The 18,093-nt window shown below is 39.8% G+C and overlaps 2 protein-coding genes across 10 annotated transcripts in view; one reads left to right on the forward strand and one right to left on the reverse strand.

The window, feature by feature from the left end:
* Positions 1-353: 353 nt before the first annotated feature.
* LOC122412233 (uncharacterized) lies at positions 354-8,882 on the reverse strand. 3 transcript variants are annotated; one of them, XM_043421649.1, is made up of 10 exons: positions 8,470-8,882; positions 7,523-7,767; positions 6,814-7,368; positions 6,105-6,342; positions 5,701-5,894; positions 2,899-5,611; positions 1,913-2,796; positions 1,273-1,514; positions 856-1,105; positions 354-766 (listed from the first exon to the last, which is right to left on the reverse strand). In XM_043421649.1, exons 3-10 carry the CDS (start codon positions 7,324-7,326, stop codon positions 641-643), a joined length of 5,160 nt encoding a protein of 1,719 aa, XP_043277584.1. In that variant the 5' UTR covers positions 7,327-7,368; positions 7,523-7,767; positions 8,470-8,882; the 3' UTR covers positions 354-640. The 3 variants fall into 3 exon arrangements, with proteins under 3 accessions (XP_043277584.1, XP_043277582.1, XP_043277583.1); XM_043421647.1 differs by having other exon boundaries at positions 1,913-5,611; XM_043421648.1 differs by having other exon boundaries at positions 1,913-5,611; positions 6,814-7,403.
* Positions 8,883-9,062: 180 nt separating this feature from the next.
* The window catches only part of LOC122412708 (frizzled-9-like), a 42,370-nt gene continuing 33,339 nt past the window's right edge, over positions 9,063-18,093 (forward strand). Inside the window, exons 1-3 of one of the 7 annotated variants that reach the window (XM_043422451.1) lie at positions 11,552-11,765; positions 11,911-12,125; positions 12,201-12,380. In XM_043422451.1, coding sequence (XP_043278386.1) covers positions 12,333-12,380 — 48 coding nt within the window. In that variant the 5' untranslated portion in view covers positions 11,552-11,765; positions 11,911-12,125; positions 12,201-12,332. Of the gene's footprint in view, positions 9,361-11,550; positions 11,766-11,910; positions 12,126-12,200; positions 12,381-18,093 lie in introns of those variants that run through there. The other 6 variants (XM_043422452.1, XM_043422453.1, XM_043422454.1 and 3 more) reach the window with 6 other exon arrangements.

Raw genomic sequence — 18,093 nt, forward strand, 5'->3', positions numbered from 1 at the left:
GGAATGACCAAAACTCAAATCCGCAAAACAATGGCGCCTCAACAATTTAGAACAATCATGCAATCACGAAACGTGCTCGGGAGCAAAACGCTGAATCGCGCTATCATTCATATATTGAGCATAAATCTCGTTTCTCAATAACAGGAAAAGGGCAAAAATAAAAATGAGTTTTAACCCTTCGATAGTCGCGCTCTCACACATTTTTTTAAGGTACAGCAGGAGAACTACCTTGAAAAATGGGAGAATTAAAATTTTTTTTCTACTTGTCAAACAATTAATATACTTTAAAATAGTGATCAAAAGAATAAAAAAATCTGGAAAAAATATTATTTTCTTCCGAAGGGTCAATGCAGTTTCGTATTTATAGAGATGTATTTAAGTCAATTATACACTTAATAACAATAGTATTGTACAAAAAACAGAAAATGAAAATTCTATCCTAAAAAAGGCGATCATCTCTTCTCCAGCACTAATATATGCACCCATAAAAAATATATATTTATTTTACAATATTTACACGACTGAATGAAACAAAATAAAAAAAAGGCACAATAGTGAGTGTTTTTTTTAAATTTGTTCTTCAATCACGTTGTTGTTATTTCGATAACGAAAGAGGAAAAGTGTATCCTTTCCTTAAATTCTAGGTGCGGCTTTCCGCAGCTTTGTTTTTATCGCGATTTTTATCTTTCCACTTGGAACCGGTTTTCCCATGGTTTTTTCTTGTTCTGCTCTTGCCCGACTGCGCCAGTACTTGGAACGTAATACACTGAAAAATAATGCAAAAATCGTAAGTAACATCGTTGTTTGGGAAAACAAGAATCGATAATAATCGATGAATTTTTTTCGTATACCGACTTCTTCGTCCAAGAAATCCATCAAATCATTTTGTTTGCACTTTAGGCCCTGTGCCTTCAACGTCGAATACAATGTTTCGAATGGCAACGGATCATAAGTCAGCACTTGAGCGTGCAACTTTTTGTCAGTCTTCATCAGCTCGACGAAAGCTTTTTTAATGCTGATCGGCTCAGCTACTGCTTTCGGCGATCCATTTACTTCCGGGAATTCTACTTCTTCGGGTATAATGGACGAGCCCGAACTCAACAAACTGAAAGTCATTTTGAATCTTATAATAAAGAGGTAAATAATTATAGTTGTAATATTAACGTAATTGCACAATCGAACACAATTTTATATACTTTTACATGCTTTCTTCATAATGGACATTCATAAATATCGAAAAATGACAATTTTTTTTCTAATATTGAAAAATACCTCTCTTGCGACAATGCAATATCGCGATCGGATTCCGAATCACTTAGGGTATGAGCACTTATCCTTCCAGTTCTTTTAGGCGGAGGCTCTTCGTCATCGTCTTCTTCTACACTGTTGTCCAGTGCATTTGTTGCCGGGCTTGTGGCTGGAACTTTTTGATGCAACTCATTGTAGATATGCTTCAATAACTGTCTGGCTCTTTTTCTCTTCTGCGGTTTTATGCCATATTTATCTAGTTCTTGCTGTAAAATAAACGAAAAACTACGAATAATATATTTGGAAAAATGCACATTCTCACACGGGAGATCAAATTCTGTCGAGTCGTTCAAAAACTTCGGTGAATGGATCTGACAAAAAAATGTTACTTTCAAGTAACCCAGCTTCGTTTGACAGTGTCAAAATTTCATAGGAAAATTCAAAATTTTTATGCATTCACGAAATTTTTAGTTTCAAAAAAGCTTGTTTCCAGTGTAGCTGAGTTTTGCATGTTCTCAAAAATGTTCCACTATTTTTAAGATTTTTCCTACATTTCGTTGATGCATAACAAATTTATAGAATTAATTTTGAATTTAGATTGAGAGTTTGACCATTTTTAAAATGGGATCGAGCAGGTGAAAAAAAATTCGTTCGAAATACGTACCTTCAATTCCGGTGTATCCATTTCATCATAATTCCTTGGTGGTGTGAGTTCCTGTGACACTGTCATTCTCGACTTTTTTTGCGGTGTTTTTTGTCTTCCATGATTGTTCTTACCAACAGAAGTTCTTTCGGGCATTGAAACGGAGCGTGACATGAGTTTCCTCACAGAGTTCGACGAATCATAGTCGAAACACGGCGAATACCTCTGACGACTAGTGCAAGGCTCAGGACTATGTAATTCCTCGAAATGAATGGGTGAAAATCGATCGAAAAAATTTTCCTCACTTTTCTGTGAATGGCCAGGACTTTTATTATTCTCCTGTGAATTTTCTTTGTTTAAAGCTCCTGTGTTGTTCATGGAAAGTTCTCCAAAATTCAAATTTGGTTCCGGGCTCGATGACAAGATAATTGGACTTCGAACTCTGAGCGTTTCTTTGTCCGACAGCGGGGATTCAGCTCTCGAATGCTCATCCTGATTTTTTAAGCTTTGAGTGAAAATTTCGTCGTTTCTATGGCAATAATCCGATTCCGGAACTTCTGGAGAGATTTGCGAATGATTCAATTCCGGGGATATTTCATGAGTGCAAGATTTTTTACGATCTTTTCGTTTTTCAAAATCCGACGACGAAACACTCGTGTCACTTGATCTACGCTTTTTTGATCTTTTTTTCGATCTACGTGACTTTCGAGAAGAATAAATCTCGTCGTCTGACGAAGGACTCGCGGTTGTCTGAGAAGAAATATCTACGTTTTTGGAGCTTTGCGTAAAAATTTGTGCATTTCGTTTGAACGAGTCGAAACATGGGGGCTCCGGCGAACTGTCTCCACTTGCCTTTCCCTCCTTGTCCGTCGAAAGTTCGTCTTCGTTTTCTGTAACCAAATTTTCTATACTCGAGTTCATCGATTTTTTCACTCTAGATTTTTCGTCAACTCGAGAACTTTTGAGTTTTCGAGGTGAAGAGCTCAAATTCATACGTGGAAACTTGCTCGAATTCAACAGACTCTGCGTAAATATTTCCTCATTTATTTCGAGCCCACCCGAGTCCTGATAATAAGAATTTGGACTTCTCGTATCCTCGGATGATGTTGCTGCAAAATGATTCGAACGTTTCTCCTTTTTTTCAGTGCTTTTAATCCCTTCGAGGTTCACCGATTCGTTGTAGGATTGCATACGAGGAGTCGACTTCCCCGACAAGGGGGAACAATTTTTTGACGAAGGGCCAGCCACTCGCTCTGGAAAAATATTCGAATTGGAGAGTAATTCTTCGTCAATTTCAAACACATCGAGATCAGATGAAAACAACGAATTTTTTAGACCGTTCTCCTCATCGTGATAACTGCTAGGACTTTTTTTTCTACTTTCGTTATTCTGATCGCTGATGCAACCTTTGGATACGTTTAGATCCTTATTTTCAATAACGATGGTTGATTGAACTTGACAATCCTTTTTTATTAACAGTGAATCATTAGAATCCGTATCGAGAATTCGGTTGATCGGCTTTCGAGAAATACGAGGATTTACACTCGAGGAAGAACTCGGAGGGAATTCGACGTCTTCGTCTGATTCTTGGGTCAAATCTATGGGAACGCCGTGTGTGGAAATTTCACTTTCATTCTTTTCATCTCTGGTTGTTTCACCTCGTGGTTTGTTCGTTGCTTTCAACATGTTTCGATAGTTTGCTATGCTGTTGTCGTGCTGATTTTTCTTTCTGTATTTCGAGTACATTGAAACGTCTTCGTCGCACGTAGAAGAGGTTTCATCGATTGAGTTTATTTCGTTGTTGTCCTCGAATCTCGAGGATTCGTTGATCGAAGATTTGTCCAAATTGGCTTTCGCGTTTTCATGTTCCGAATCTTCTTCCGTGTTCTCGTGACTCTCGTCACTTATTTCTTCGTCACAAGATTTCTCTAACTGTTTGCTGACGTTCTTGACATTGAAAGGATTGCGGAATCTCCGACGATCGACAGCAATTCCCAAGGAATCTTCTTCAGTGTAAGATTCCGAAGCTGATTTTGAATTGATTTTCTGTACTTTTTCTATAAATAAACTCAAATTGCTTTTTTGTTTGATTGGTAAACATTGAGATTTCGAGAATTTTTCGATTTCAGACGTTCTGGGTAAGTGGTCGCAGGATTCCAGGGTCTCCACGTGGTTTTGTGATAAACTTTTGCATTTGTTTGTTTCCTTTGAGAGCATTGAGTTTTCTGTTTTTTTCTTTTCGGTGCTCTCGAAAACGTTATCCTCTACATTACTCAGGTTAAAATTCGGCAAATCGGACGTGTTAAAGGTTGGAAAATCGTTGCTCCAGTGATCACTCGAACATTCGTTTCTCGACTCCATCAGTACAGCGGGAGCTTTGTTTTCTATTTTACTCTCGAGAGGCGTTGGAGGGGCAAAATTTTCACCACCCTCATCGGAGGATGAATCATCTTCGGCGATCAATTGAGCTAACACTGCGAGATTCGAATTCTCTTCGGTCGAAACTTGGCTCGCCACATTAGTCGTGGCCTCCACGTTTTTTGCTTCCTCAGCCTCTTTTTTTGTTTCGTAGATTGTCTCGTCGAAGAGATCCGGTGACATTGTGCTCGTCCTGTGGCTACTAGAAATCGAAACAACTTCCATCGTTTCAATCTCTCGATCAGCGTCGTTTTCTTGACTCAAAACATTCGATTTTGGAGTGGGCGATTCGAGAAGTTTTTTACGAGGTGAAGATCGCTCTGGAGAACTTTCAAGAGTCGTAGTCACGGCCATATTTCCAAGAGGATTGTCGTATTGGACATTAATCTCCGGAGGTTTTGAATTTTCGATTTGGATTTCACTGGTCTCGTTTGATGCAACAGGAGTTTGTCGACTTTCGACAATTCCTGTTAAGTTTTCAGGAGTTTCTCTTCTTTGAAGATGGTCTTCTTGGCCAACGGTAACTCGATGATTTCCCACTTCATTGTGAAACTCATTCGCATCGACTATGATCGGCGAACTCAAACCTTCTCTCCGGTTTTCCACGTTCGAATGATCACTCACTTCCGTTTTTCTCTTACGAAGATAATCGAAGAGGTCCTTAAGACGATATTTTCTAGCCAATCGTCTAACACCAGCAACCATACGATTTTCATTGAAGATTTGGGAATTTTTTTCGATGACACCGCTATAAATGAATTCAAGGAAAGCCATTCCAATGGTGAAGTCGACATCGAGCCACTGTACACTCTCCTTGACGTGGCCAAATTTAGTGTCTTCGTTAGACTCACAATCGAGCAAAATGTCGGAACAACGTACGTGAAAAACCAATTTGTGTGCCCAGATGTGGTTGTTTTTCACGAGGATTACAACGTCGCTCATTGAACTGACGTTTAGTGTATTTGACCAGTCAGTGCTCAGAGTACTTCGATATTGGCGGTCAGTTACGTAAATATTTCTCGTTTCTATCAGTAAATCTTGTCTGGTTTCCTCCACGCAATTCATTGATGAAACAGGCGAATTTATGGCGGCGTTCTCATTGTTTTCCGATACTTCTTTTTCCATTTTTTCTGGCGAATCTCTTTTGGCTTGTTTCATTTCAGAATCTTTTTCATTTTCGTTATGGTTCGAAGCCCTTCGTCCGTGACCATTCGCGCAGGACAAAATCACCGGTCCAAGATCTTCGACGTAAAAATTGATGACCTCCGGCGACAGCTGAGCACTGTCCCAAAGACGCTTGGTCTTTGGATAAAGTACATGGAATTTTTTTATTATACAAATTGAAAACCTTATTGTCAAAAAGAATTGCGAGCATCTTTCATTCTACTTACGGATTGATGGATTTTCTTCAACAGGTGACTCTGCAATTTAGTTTGAGATTTGCAATAATTGTTGAAATTTATTTTTGGTGAAGCTTGCGTTATTGCCTCATTTCCCATGAGAATCTCTGCTATTCTTTCACTCAGGAGACGGTCTCTGGACTCCTGGGTTCTGGTCTGAAGGACTGTTGGACCTAAACGTTTTTCTGTGAAAATTGGTTACGTTAGAGATTATTCCTTTGTTGCGGGGAAACCCTTTTGAGGAAGAAAACTTGGTTTTTCTATGAATCGATAAACGTTTGAAATATTTGATCAATTTATTGGAGAAGTTTTGGACCAATTCATTCCAACCAGCACTCGAATGAAGAGGTGTAATTCTTCTCTATTTTTCTCGCAATTTTCTCAATGTTACTTACTTTTTCTCGACTTTACCGGACCTTCAAAAACTCCGGGCGCAACTGGCTTATTAGTTGAAAATCCGAAACTTTTCAACGTTTGACGTTTCTGAGAATTCGTTATCGGAACGATTGGATCTTCGCCCCGATGTTCGACGGCGAGCAATAGAGCTTCTTCAAATTCTTTCTCCAACTCATTTTCCTGAAGAGATTCCGACAGGGCGAGAGCTAATTGGAGGTCGGGATCGACATTTGAAACCTAACAGATGATTAATGCTAACGTTACATAAATCGTTAAAACTCTTTGCAAGAAATTCGTTTGTGTATTTTTTTTCATCTCATCCTACAATTCATTAAACAACGAAACTATAAAATTACTACTTGGAAACTGAACGAAATAGAAAATAATCACAATCACCTCCGAGATGTTGAGATCATAAATTTCTAACAATAAAATAATATTACTAAATACCAATAACTAAATAAAAAATGAGTACAAATACAAACACTAAACAAATGTTTTTCGTGCATTCAGTTCAGAAATTTTTTAAATATTGGTTTTAGATAGTAAACTTTCCTGAGAACTCTTTACATGAGTTCACTTTTTAAACAATGTAAAAGTGATTGAAATTCAATATTTCCTTTCATAGTAGAAAAAAATAATATGAAAGTACGTATACTGACTTAATACGTGTAAATTCTCAAGTATTAATGAAATCTGAAAAATTACCACCAATTCTCGACTCCTTCTGGGAGTTTTATTTGTCGGTTGTACAAATGGACCGGCGGGTAAGCCAATAGCGATACGTTCGTGAGCCTGGCGTTCTTGGAGAGCTATGGCAGCCAACAATTTTTTAGTGGAAACATTATGTTTGGAAGCACAATTTTTCGAGTGTGCAGCTCCGGCGACTTTATCAGCAAAATACTTCATACACAAGGGACAAGTGTGCCCGCTTTTGAGAGAACTGGTAGAAGCTTTGAAAAAGGAAGATTCAATGGATGGTTGAACTCTTTCATTGTCAGTTCGACGACCAGTCGCAACGCTATCTTTTTTCCGACTCGTCGCTGCAGTTTTGTTTTTAGAGCTGGATTTTTTCACCCTTTTATCGTTCAAAATTTTTGGTTTATTGATTTGTACAGTTGTTTTGATTTTTGGTGATTCAAAGTCTGCCAAGCTATCGTCCTTGCTTGGAGACGAATGACGCTTCTCACATTTCTCTTTAACTTTATTCTTTTCATCCATTGCTATCGATGTTAAGCTTTCAATGCTACCAGCATCCAGTTCCTGTGACAGGGAAGGAAAGGGACTAATAATCCATTCTAAGAACACACAGAATTGTCAAATCAGGGGGAAAAAAACACAATGAATTTTGTACTGCAGTTTGTTTAATGAATTATACTACATAACAATCAGTTTGAAAAATTGAAAAATAATCTACCTAGCGTCAAAAATCCTTTAGCCGCAATGAACAATCCAAACTATTTCTTGAAATTTATAAACTCCTCCAGTATCTGTTGCTCTTCAGTTTCTCCAACTGCTCGTGAAACTGCTCTTTCATTCAGAGCCTCGGTAATTCTTATCATTAAAGGATCTTTATTCATTTCTCTGCGTAGATGTTCCTCTTCTGTTGGTGCAAGTTTCTTCTGAAGACGCTCTTTTTTTACTTGCACTCTCGGATCAGTCCTTATGAAAATGAAAATAATCATTGCAAAGATCATTGATAAAGACTGTGCAAGTTTATCATGTTTGAACGTACACTGTTATATTTTTGTTTTCTGTTTATATTTTGAATTATTTTCAACATCATATTGTAGTTACATTCAACTTTGAACCGTTACCTAAATTCTCATGGAGAATATTCACATTCGTGCCCAATTATAAACCAAAGAAAATTAATTTTGGGAAGTTTTGATATTTGAGCTCCAAACGTGAAAAATCTACATGAAAATATATGTGATAGTAGATTTTTATCCTCCACAAAAAAGGTTTTTAGTTATAAAATGATATTTTCATTATCACGATAGACCCAATTTTTATCAGAATGTTTTTCTTTTTTTTCCAAGTTTATAATACACAATAGCCCAGTTCAAGAGCCGAGTAAACTCATGACCATGAGGTATTGGTTAATTGAGCTATTGTTGATGGCATTTTGGACTGAATTGTTTTATCTTCATTCTTTCATTTCATCTGCACAATTATATTGATATATTGGTCTAATTGTTTTTGGATTTTTATTCAAGATCTCTAAGCTAGAATGAATCTGTACATATGACAGTTACAAAAAATATTAACAAATAACCAAACTGAATTGTGGTTTGATTCAAACGATCTGGAATTGAATATACTAATTTAATGATAATTCGTTAACTCATGAACAATACTCACGAATGGGTCCGAGCCAAGATTAAAGCTGAAAATAAGCTAACGAAAGAAAATGCTAATAGATTAACGACTTTATTCGCCGGTGTTCCTCTCAATCTACGAGGTTTTCTTTTCGTAAGATCGACTGGATCTTTCCACATCGCACGTCGAACGGCGAACCGAGGGCACAGCGATTATATTAATATATAAATTTTTCGCTCTTTATATTATTGTTTTGAAGAGAATTGTTACTATTATCATCAGGAATGCGTATGCTTGACCATAGTTTCTACGAGGGTTTTTATTTTTCGTTATATATACGGTTGTTACAGTATCAGCAGTACATGACTTAACCTCAATTGGGCCAGCGAGGGGATGGGAATTTTTATTTTCATGTTTTGTTACTAGGTGGTTCCTAGAGACTCTGTTCAAATACCCGTACCCGAGCCACGTAGCGGCCACGCGGCTATAAATTTAACGACAATACATATATATATCGACTACTATTTTTCAATCTTACTGACAGTCGGTAAACTGATTAATAGAATAGCTTCCAAAGATCACCGCGACAATCGACTGGCAGGAACAGTTGCGTTTCGTTTCGGAACTGTTATAAACGCGTCAACGGACGCGTCGAATGAAATGTAAATACAAACCTTTGAGCTTACCAGGAAAACTATTGCTAATTTCTTTGTTTTTTAAATCTCTCGTTCAATAATTGCTTTTTTCGCATTGAGATTAACCATAATACGCAAAGTGTCGTTCTTTTTGGAATTCGAAGAAAAAAGTATGCTAGCATTCTGGCGGGAACTTGTCGAACGCAATATCGGAGATAAGGGACTGATGTTTATTCCGATGCAAAATTGGGTAATTCTCGGATAACCTTGCAAATTGATCTTCAAATCCAAATTAACCGTAAGTATACATAATAAAGCTGTACAGAACTAAAATTTTTCGATTGTATTTAAAAAAAAGGGACAAGGCAATTGTCTCTCTATAGTGTGCGTCAGATTTTTTTGTGCGGTTCGATGCAGTAAGAAATTGACCACCAGCGCGGGTATTACGGTACGGACGCTTAGAGCCCTGGGATAATGGACCTTTCTTATATGTGTTTATAAGTGTGTCCGAGCCGGCCAAGCGTACCAAATCTTTCCTTCACGCTTTAAAAAGGTCACCGACGCCACTGACATCACATATATATAGTGACACAGGTACAACACACGAAAGAGTTTTGCTCAATACACCCTCTGCGCGCTTGCGAAACCATCCATTTTTTACCGCTTTTATTTTTTTGACGCGGCACAATTTTTTACCGACTATACTCAGCGAGTCCCTATATAATACTGATCACCCTAATGATTTACTGTATTCAACTACCTCGCAAAGCACGCTGGATTATATCTGTAGACCGCTGGACGCGGTCCGTAAAAATCGCAAACAACTTGTGAATTCTAACCTGCTATGCTTGAGAGCCCTATTTTTTCGGTACCTTATTTTAAAATCATCGGTGTTTCTTGTAGTTTCACTAAAAGTTTAATCGTGCAATGATATTAACCATAAAATCAATTTTGTAGTTGTTATTCGTTGGAAAAAACGAACGAACCTGTTGTTAGGGAAACTGCGTCGTTGCGGAGAGGACTCGAAAGCTTGGTTCTTTACGGGGATTATTGCAGGAAAATTGGTGAACGGTTTTTAAGTTTTTAAGGAATAATTTTGACTACTCTTTGTCGACAGTGAAAATTTGTATTCACTGTGAAAAAGTGAAAAAAATATTCGTGAAATTAAATTCGTGAACAAGGCGTTTGGTACAGTTTTCTTGTAGCTGTAGGAAATGACTAAATCGGACGAAACGTCCGAAAATTTGTTACTCCCACCACGGAAGCTTACTTTAGCCTCTCCAGCAAGCGGACGACAAACAACGTTTTATTTGGTACTGATGTGAAGATGCCCTTCAGTTTAGCTCTCCAGAAAACAATACGGACTTGTACGTTTTATGTGAAAAACATCGAGCAATATTTATACTGTCCTCGATGATCAAATGTCCCAGCAGAAAACTTTAATTATGAACTATTCTCGGTTACTTATAAATAAATAGTGAGCATATAAAATCTGAGAAATAAAAATGAACACAAAAAATGAGTGTTCCATCGCATCATTTGCGATAAAAGACAGCACCCTTTTTAATCTTATTCTCGAATGACGTTATTTCATTTGACCCTTACCGTTCACTTTCCTCGTAAAACGATCGTAATCGCGTTCGCGTCCACGTCAGGCATGTGTAGTTGAGCGCGGATTCGCTGTTTACTATGCTGGGCAAGGTTTCTTTCGAAGCACGAAGGGAATGTTGCACGACCACATGTCATCCACATGCCACAGGTTGTGTACGCGAAACATTTCGAACTATATAGCCGCGTAATAAGCACGCCGGTTAATTACTTGCCGCTTTTGTCAATTAACGCTACCGCGACTAATTGATGACGAGAGAAAGAAAGGACGATCCCGTGGAAGATCGAAACGGAAAACAACTTGAGCTACCAAAAATTATTAGAGGAAGAGATCGATCGGCACCTTCTCACCGTGAGTGTAAAACAAGCAAGACTAAATTTCAAAAGCAAGATTTTTCCGTACCGCTTTTTTGATCGAAATAAAAACGAACCCAGCCTATATCCGAAGAAAAACTTCAGCTTCGAGAATTTGAGATGGCATGAAGTACGAAGCGTGGTACGAAGTCACTTATCCATTCCATAGTCTCAAGCTTCCGTGAGCCGAGTTTAGGTGGAAGTACGCTGGGGAGTCTGGGGTCCCGGATTTTTTAAACAAAGCGAGTCTGGCTTCACGTCACACTTGCCGGTCAACAGGATTGCGCACGGTTCGTTTTCCCATCTCTGTGATTTCTTACTCGTCAATTCTTTGTGAGCATGAAATTAATCGAATGTAATGAAATAAATGTGAAAAGGGTACGTGATTTACAGAAAGGACAGAAAAATGATAAATGATTCGCGGGGTAGTGGCAGAAATACATTAATGCAAAGCTTCATCGCATGGTGGCGTGGTATCTCGGAGTGTGGCGACTCAGTCGTTCCAGTACTTCAACGCTTTACTGCTGTCTTTTGCTGCTCTCTCTCTCTTCCTCCCTTTTATACTTCTTCCATTACTTGTGAATCGGTAGTTTTTACCTCCAGTTAGTGAGGGAACTGTCCTTTTTCGTATAGCGTGTGCGCAACAAACTGACGAATGAAGAATCTCGCCAAATTTCAGCAGAGATGAACCACGTCAACTTACGCGACGTTGCAAAATTCTCAACTCGGAGGCGTTATTTTGTACGTAAAACATAATATACACACATCGCAGAAACGGAAAAGCGAGCGACGAGACGAGAGGTTGCGCTTTGAAGATGAGTCTGCGATCTCCGTCTATCGCTTTATCTCTCTTTTCTCTTCCTTTCTCATTCTCTGATCCTCTTAGGTCGCCACGTTAAAAGTGATAAATCTCCGTGGATCTCGGCGCGATTCTCCATGCTCGCAGAGCCGTGAGGTATATAGCAACATGTGAGAAGAGTAGCTCTCGCGGGCACTCGATTTATGCCGCGGTTTCTTGCCATCGGGCATCACACAAACCCATATATACGCGAGCGGACGGAGACGAGCGCTTTGCGATAACTCTCTCCTTTTTTTTCTTATGTCTGTAGCCGTATACACAAGCACATATAAATATATCTATACGCATTCGTGTTAATATATATTTATGTACAATAGTCCTTTACAGGCACAGGAATTCTACCATGCAGCGCGGAGAGGAAATCGCACCGTAATCGCCCGGACGTACAATTAAAGTTGCATTAGCTATATGACCCTGTTTCTTGTGACTAATCGACAGGATACTGTTATATGTGTGCTTCTATGCTGTCGGAACGGAGGAGAACGGGGCAAAATGAGGTATTTAAAAATGAGTTGAAACTTTTAAGAATTTTTTTATTTTAAATCGAGAATTAAGAGCATATGGATCAGTCGGTTATCGCAACCGTGAGTGCGAGAGTAAATTTTGAAAGTGAAATTTTTCCATACCGTTCGTCGGATCGAAATAATAGAAATGTCTGCCCATTTTTGCCGTCGCCCTGCGTGGTCTGACAGAGCCCTTTTTTAATCGGTCAAACTGTGTTAAAGAATTTCGATTTCGAAAATTCCAAGTGAGTTTAGGTGACTGATCTATTCTCTTAAGTGTCACCCCTGATCTCTGGTGGCCAAATGTTCAATTGCTCAAAACCAGAGTCGCTGCTCAGGCCTTTTTACAACTGTGTATATCAAAAAAGAACGTGCATTCTTAGTCAATTTCCTAAACCGCACCCACATGATGTTCCTCAATAGTTTTTTCAACTTCGGACAACGATAACTGGATAAAGAACGGTATCAGGATTTTTTTTTTTTTTTTTAGAGAATTCAATTCTTTTCATCAGTCGTGTTCGCTCTAATTTTCTTCTCAAGGATGTAATTCAGTGCTGAGATATCTGATAATTTTCCTGTACTGTTGGGGTAGAAAATCTTGAAATTTATACAGTGGTATGGTGCACGGTCCAAAAGCCTCATTTTCAAGTTTCCTTCTCGGAAGCCTTTTTCTTTTAATTCATCAAATCCCTTTGCCGGATGCAAACAGGAAAATCGAATTTGTGCATCATATTTATATTTAATGAATACATTATTGTATTTACAAAGTTATTGCTTTGACGTATGTAACAAGATTTAAATCGTTGGTAAGCTTCCCCATTCGCTGCCATTCGTTTCACTGAATTCTGACCTGTCTCATCGGATGTAAAACAATCTTGCTCACCTGGCAGTATTCTCTTGATCTTTAGGATATTAAAACTCGTACACGTACTTGATTGAGTTCTATCTAATTAAGAATAAAAATCCCATGATTTCAGGCTTTAAACGTTTTTGAGGCTGTGGTTCTTGAATTCTTGAAGAATCATTTTCATTTTTCGAATCCATTATTGTGGCGAATGGATTTCGCAGAAATCACCTGATACGAATATTTCGCCACTTTGAACGAAATGTGTGGTATTCATGTTTTCCATGTACGTATTCGGTGCACACGTGTACGAACGACGTAGCACAACAACAACGATTTGACTACAGTCCATGGGAGTTTTATTGTATCATGAATACAAGAACGAATTCATATCGGCGAAGGAGAATTGAGAAGGGCAGTAGAAAATGGCAAAGAACGTGTATATAAAAGGCCCCGAGGGGTCACACCTTCGAGCCGTACGTGATCCTCAGACCCCTTATTACGTTACACTCGCCCAGAGCCACGAGGCTCATCCAGCTTCCCAATAGGGATTGTACTATGTTGTGCGATCTCTCCCTCATTCCCTCGCACGTTACAACATATTTCGTTTTTTATTACATGCAACTCCGCATGTGTATGTATTTTCACGATGAACATAACGAGCAAAAAAGCAGGTCAAATTGAGAAATGACTTGAAGATTATTTTACAATTCACGATTAATTCATCACCGACCGTTTTGAAGCGTGACCTGCTCATCGATCTGGCACTTCCTTTCAGCAATAAAAAAAATGATTAAACTATTTTCACGAATCGATTAAATTCAGTACAAAGGAGATCGAATTCAGCTTTCGATCCAATTGGAACGAAACCTGTTTCGTACCCTCTGGTTCAAGAAGTACGTCATGCATCAAGTATCTTATTGGCTTTTCACTCATTCATGGATTCCTCGAGCTCAATTGTCTCCAGAATCTCTGAACTTTTTAGTGCTGAAATCAAAAGACCCTCCTCACTACTCGTTCATTCTGCAGTGGATCCACGCAGTTTCGAGGTTGGATGATCGGTGCATTGATGTATTTACATTATTATTTTTTCAGCCAAAGTTTGAGCAGGTTTTTATGAAATAAGATTCCAAAATTCGACGTTTTCTGTACATTTACGGCCGAGGAAATGAAAAATGAAACTGCAAATTTTATCAAACTGAAATGTTACAATTGGCTGGGAAACTCGTGCACGTTTACGTGAGTTAGCACAAAAGGGAACAATCGATCAGAGAAGAGACGCTCAATTCGTTTGTACTGGCGAGGGTTTAATCGTTGGGCTCTTGTATGGCAGTCCAAGCCTAATGAAACGTTCTTGTTTTTATATCGAATCCGCAGTATTGTTATTCCCCAAGTGATTTTGTCGAGATCTCAGAAATAGAAAGCAATTCGCGTATTGCTGTTGATGTAAAGATGATTATGTATATTCGTGTGCACATACAAACACACATAGATACGCACAATATATATCAACACATACATTTACGTAAACGGCGCAAGGGGCCTCTCATTACCGGGTAATGACCTGTAATAACATGGATTTAATGCTGGTGCTGGTCTCGGCTCGAGGTACAGGCCATAAGCAATCGTTCGCCGCCTTCGGCGGTTCTAATGAATTGCTCGCTGCTCACTGACCGCTGCTCTCCTTCTCCTTCCCTCAATCCTTCCTCCGGTCTCGCAACATCGCGAAAACGGTCATTCCTCATCTCGCCGCGATACATCCGTAATCGCGAATCTCCTCTTTTTTCTTTTTCATACTTTAACTCTGCTTCCTACCGATTTTCAAACACGATCCTTCGGCGAGAGAATTTTATGCTAATCTTGCCGAACTTTCAAGAATCGTGCGATAATACTTCGGTTCTCTTGTGAGAAACCTCGAAGCATTCAGGTTCGAATGTGGCCTCTCGTGAGAAAAAACAACAAAACGTCGCTGTTTCAACTTGACTTTTCAAGACAAGATTTTCACTTACACAAACGAAGCCGGACGAAGATGAAAATGAAATAATTGAGAAACGAAACTAAGCTCAATTTCAGCACTTCAAAATCGACTTCGTTCAAATTGTATTACCGTAAGTATTGGAATATGGGCAAAAATAATCCATCAGCATAGTAATAAAACTTGATATTGATTCAATCAACACGAGAGCGTGCTCGCAGTCCTATAAGTTTGTTTATAACACGAATATACAGATCAAGAAAGAGGTCGACACCAGAGGAGGGTCCTCCCCCTCCTGTCGTAGACTTTTTCTACCACTGCAACGGTCAGGTATTCGATAGATCTCTTAGAGCAAAGTTCATTGAATAAAATACATAATTGCTCTGCTTAAAGTTCGTGCCATTTATTTCGAAATCTGCTTCCATAATCCAATAGCAAGTTCCAAATTGCAACATTCAACGTCAGTAGTCCTCGTGCAAGCCCGAGCATAATGATCATTCGGTGGGAATAAATAATTGTCAATTTCCTTTGAGAACGATTCCGCAATTACGTCGCCATAAAATATGCATCACTCGCGACGATTAGCATCTTCCGAATGAGAGTTCGTTGCCGACGACTGCTGCCCTCGCTCCTTTGAATCGAGAAAATATCAAGAAAATAATGTGAAGAGCGATATGGAAGGTTGGGATCACAAAGATCTCGAGCCTGGGAGTCAAGATATAAGTAACTTGAGTAAGCTCGCGTGTTGAGTTCAATAATGCATACTTACGCTCATAGATCATATATATAGATCGGCGTTATCGCAATAATGCGAGGCTGAGCAGTGAGAGGGAAAGAGAGAGAGAGAGAGCGAGCGAGAGAGTTGAATAGTGAGCGGTTCGCGTAATGTGCAGCTGCAACTGCATCGGGAGGGTGGTTAATGCTTCTCTCTCTTTCTCTTTCGCTCCGTAGAAGCCCCGAGACGGAATGAACGTGCGCGACGGGTGATCGTGTGCCGGGAGCGAGAGCGAAAGAGTGAAGAACCGTGCGATGCACGGGCGCTCAGCGAGCGAGCGAGCGAGCGAGGGAAAGGAAGGGAAGCAGCAGATATGGTACAAAAAAATATAAAGAAAGGAAGCACAAGGGGGCGGAGGGCCAAGCGGCGGCTCATCAAAGGGGATTGTAATTAGCCGCGCATGTGCCGCGCGCTCACCCGCTCAACCGTCAGCGTTCACAGTGAGCGACTAGTGCACCAGTATTAGTACATGCTCTCCGCCGCCGCGCGTCCGGAACAGCGCCGCCAACGTCGCCGCACCGACGTTTCACGTGTACAAATATATTACGTACGTGTGTGTATTTCACCCTCCACATTTTGCTCAATTCTTTTCCTCTATTTTTTGCTTAATTTTTCTCCTTCAAACGAGCACTTTCCGCTTGAGTCCTCTCCCGTTTTCTGGCGTACTGCGCTCTCCGTCTATTCTTGACAATAAGTCATTTCTGGGCCAACGTTTTTTTGAATAGCGCAAAATAAGTTGAAACAGCCGATCACCGGAGAGCGGACGCTCTCCGGTGATCGGTTGCGGTACGCAGGCACGACAAAGTTCCATGTTTCATCAAACATGGGGACAGATTTGGGCTCAATGGGAAAATAAGGTACGGATTTTAAGGGGCACGATACTCCGGTAGTCGGCTCCCTTGAAATTATCTATTCCTGGAGCAGGCAAGCGCACCAAAACGTGCCTTGTCCACAGACCAGAGGATTTCATTCATGTCGAATACGAAGAAACAGAAACAATCCGCATCGCTGTATATGTTGGTCGCAGGTACTTTTTATAGTTAGCGTCAATTCTGTAGAGTTTGAACGCCCTTAATTTTCTACCCCTTGAGGTGCGTCGTCCCCGTGAATTTGTTGACGAAAAAACTTTGGGATTCTCGCAGTTCCTTTGGCAAAGAGGGACGCTGATGGAGTTTCTACTGTACGACGGAAGGATACGTGGCCCAAGTGAGGGATCATCTTGTAATCCGATTCCATGAGGGTTTGTTGAGCCCATTGAGACACACGGGCCAACGACCGAGAACGATTCCCACAGCTGATAGGTATTTTTCGGTACCTTAAACGATTGATCTTAAACTCAAAGTAATCCTGGGCTCGGATGCTCGCACTGCAAAATGTTTTTATTCCTTAATCCAATAACGAAGTTCTGGGTGATGATTAAACGTGCTTCCAGACTCTGGGACTACACCGCATGATAGTAAAATTGCTCCACAAACTCGCCACTGCCCTTTCTTTCTTTGTGTAGCGATCACTAAAGAGCAAATGATTTATGTTTTTATTGTTTTTCTCGAACATTCGAATCCAGCTGCAGGAATGCGCAGCTTTCAAAACGAAAGGGCGCACCTGGATATGCCTTGTTTTTATATGGAAATTGTTATACCTACATTCCCATCAAAGCGTGCGGCAAATTATTAAATTTCGTCCATGCGCTGCGTATATCTCTACAAAACCTTGGAGAATCGCTACCCCTGTATGAAAGGGCATTCCGGGAGATTGGAATCTGGAACTAATCGGCGCTCGCCTATCGTTCGACCGACAGCGTTGTGAAGGACCCCAACCATTCAAAGCTGGGGTCCCGCCGAGAATAATAGAAGATATATGTACAGCTATTTAGAAGAGAGGTTTTGAGTATAACCAGAAATCTGGCCGATCGGTTACTAGAATGGATACCGGTGCTGGCCCCGCGCTTTTTTACTTTCAGTTAACTCGGAAACAAAATATACATGGCTTTTTCTTCAAATACACTTTCCGGCCCGGTGTGAATTACACACCGTTAAAAGCATTGTACGTAGTTTTTGAAAAATGCTCCTCTGATCTGTTCTGATTGGAAAGCAAAAGCTATAAGTGTACAATT

The sequence above is a fragment of the Venturia canescens genome, chromosome 6, assembly GCF_019457755.1.
Source record: "Venturia canescens isolate UGA chromosome 6, ASM1945775v1, whole genome shotgun sequence".
NCBI classification, from domain to species: Eukaryota; Metazoa; Arthropoda; class Insecta; order Hymenoptera; family Ichneumonidae; genus Venturia; species Venturia canescens.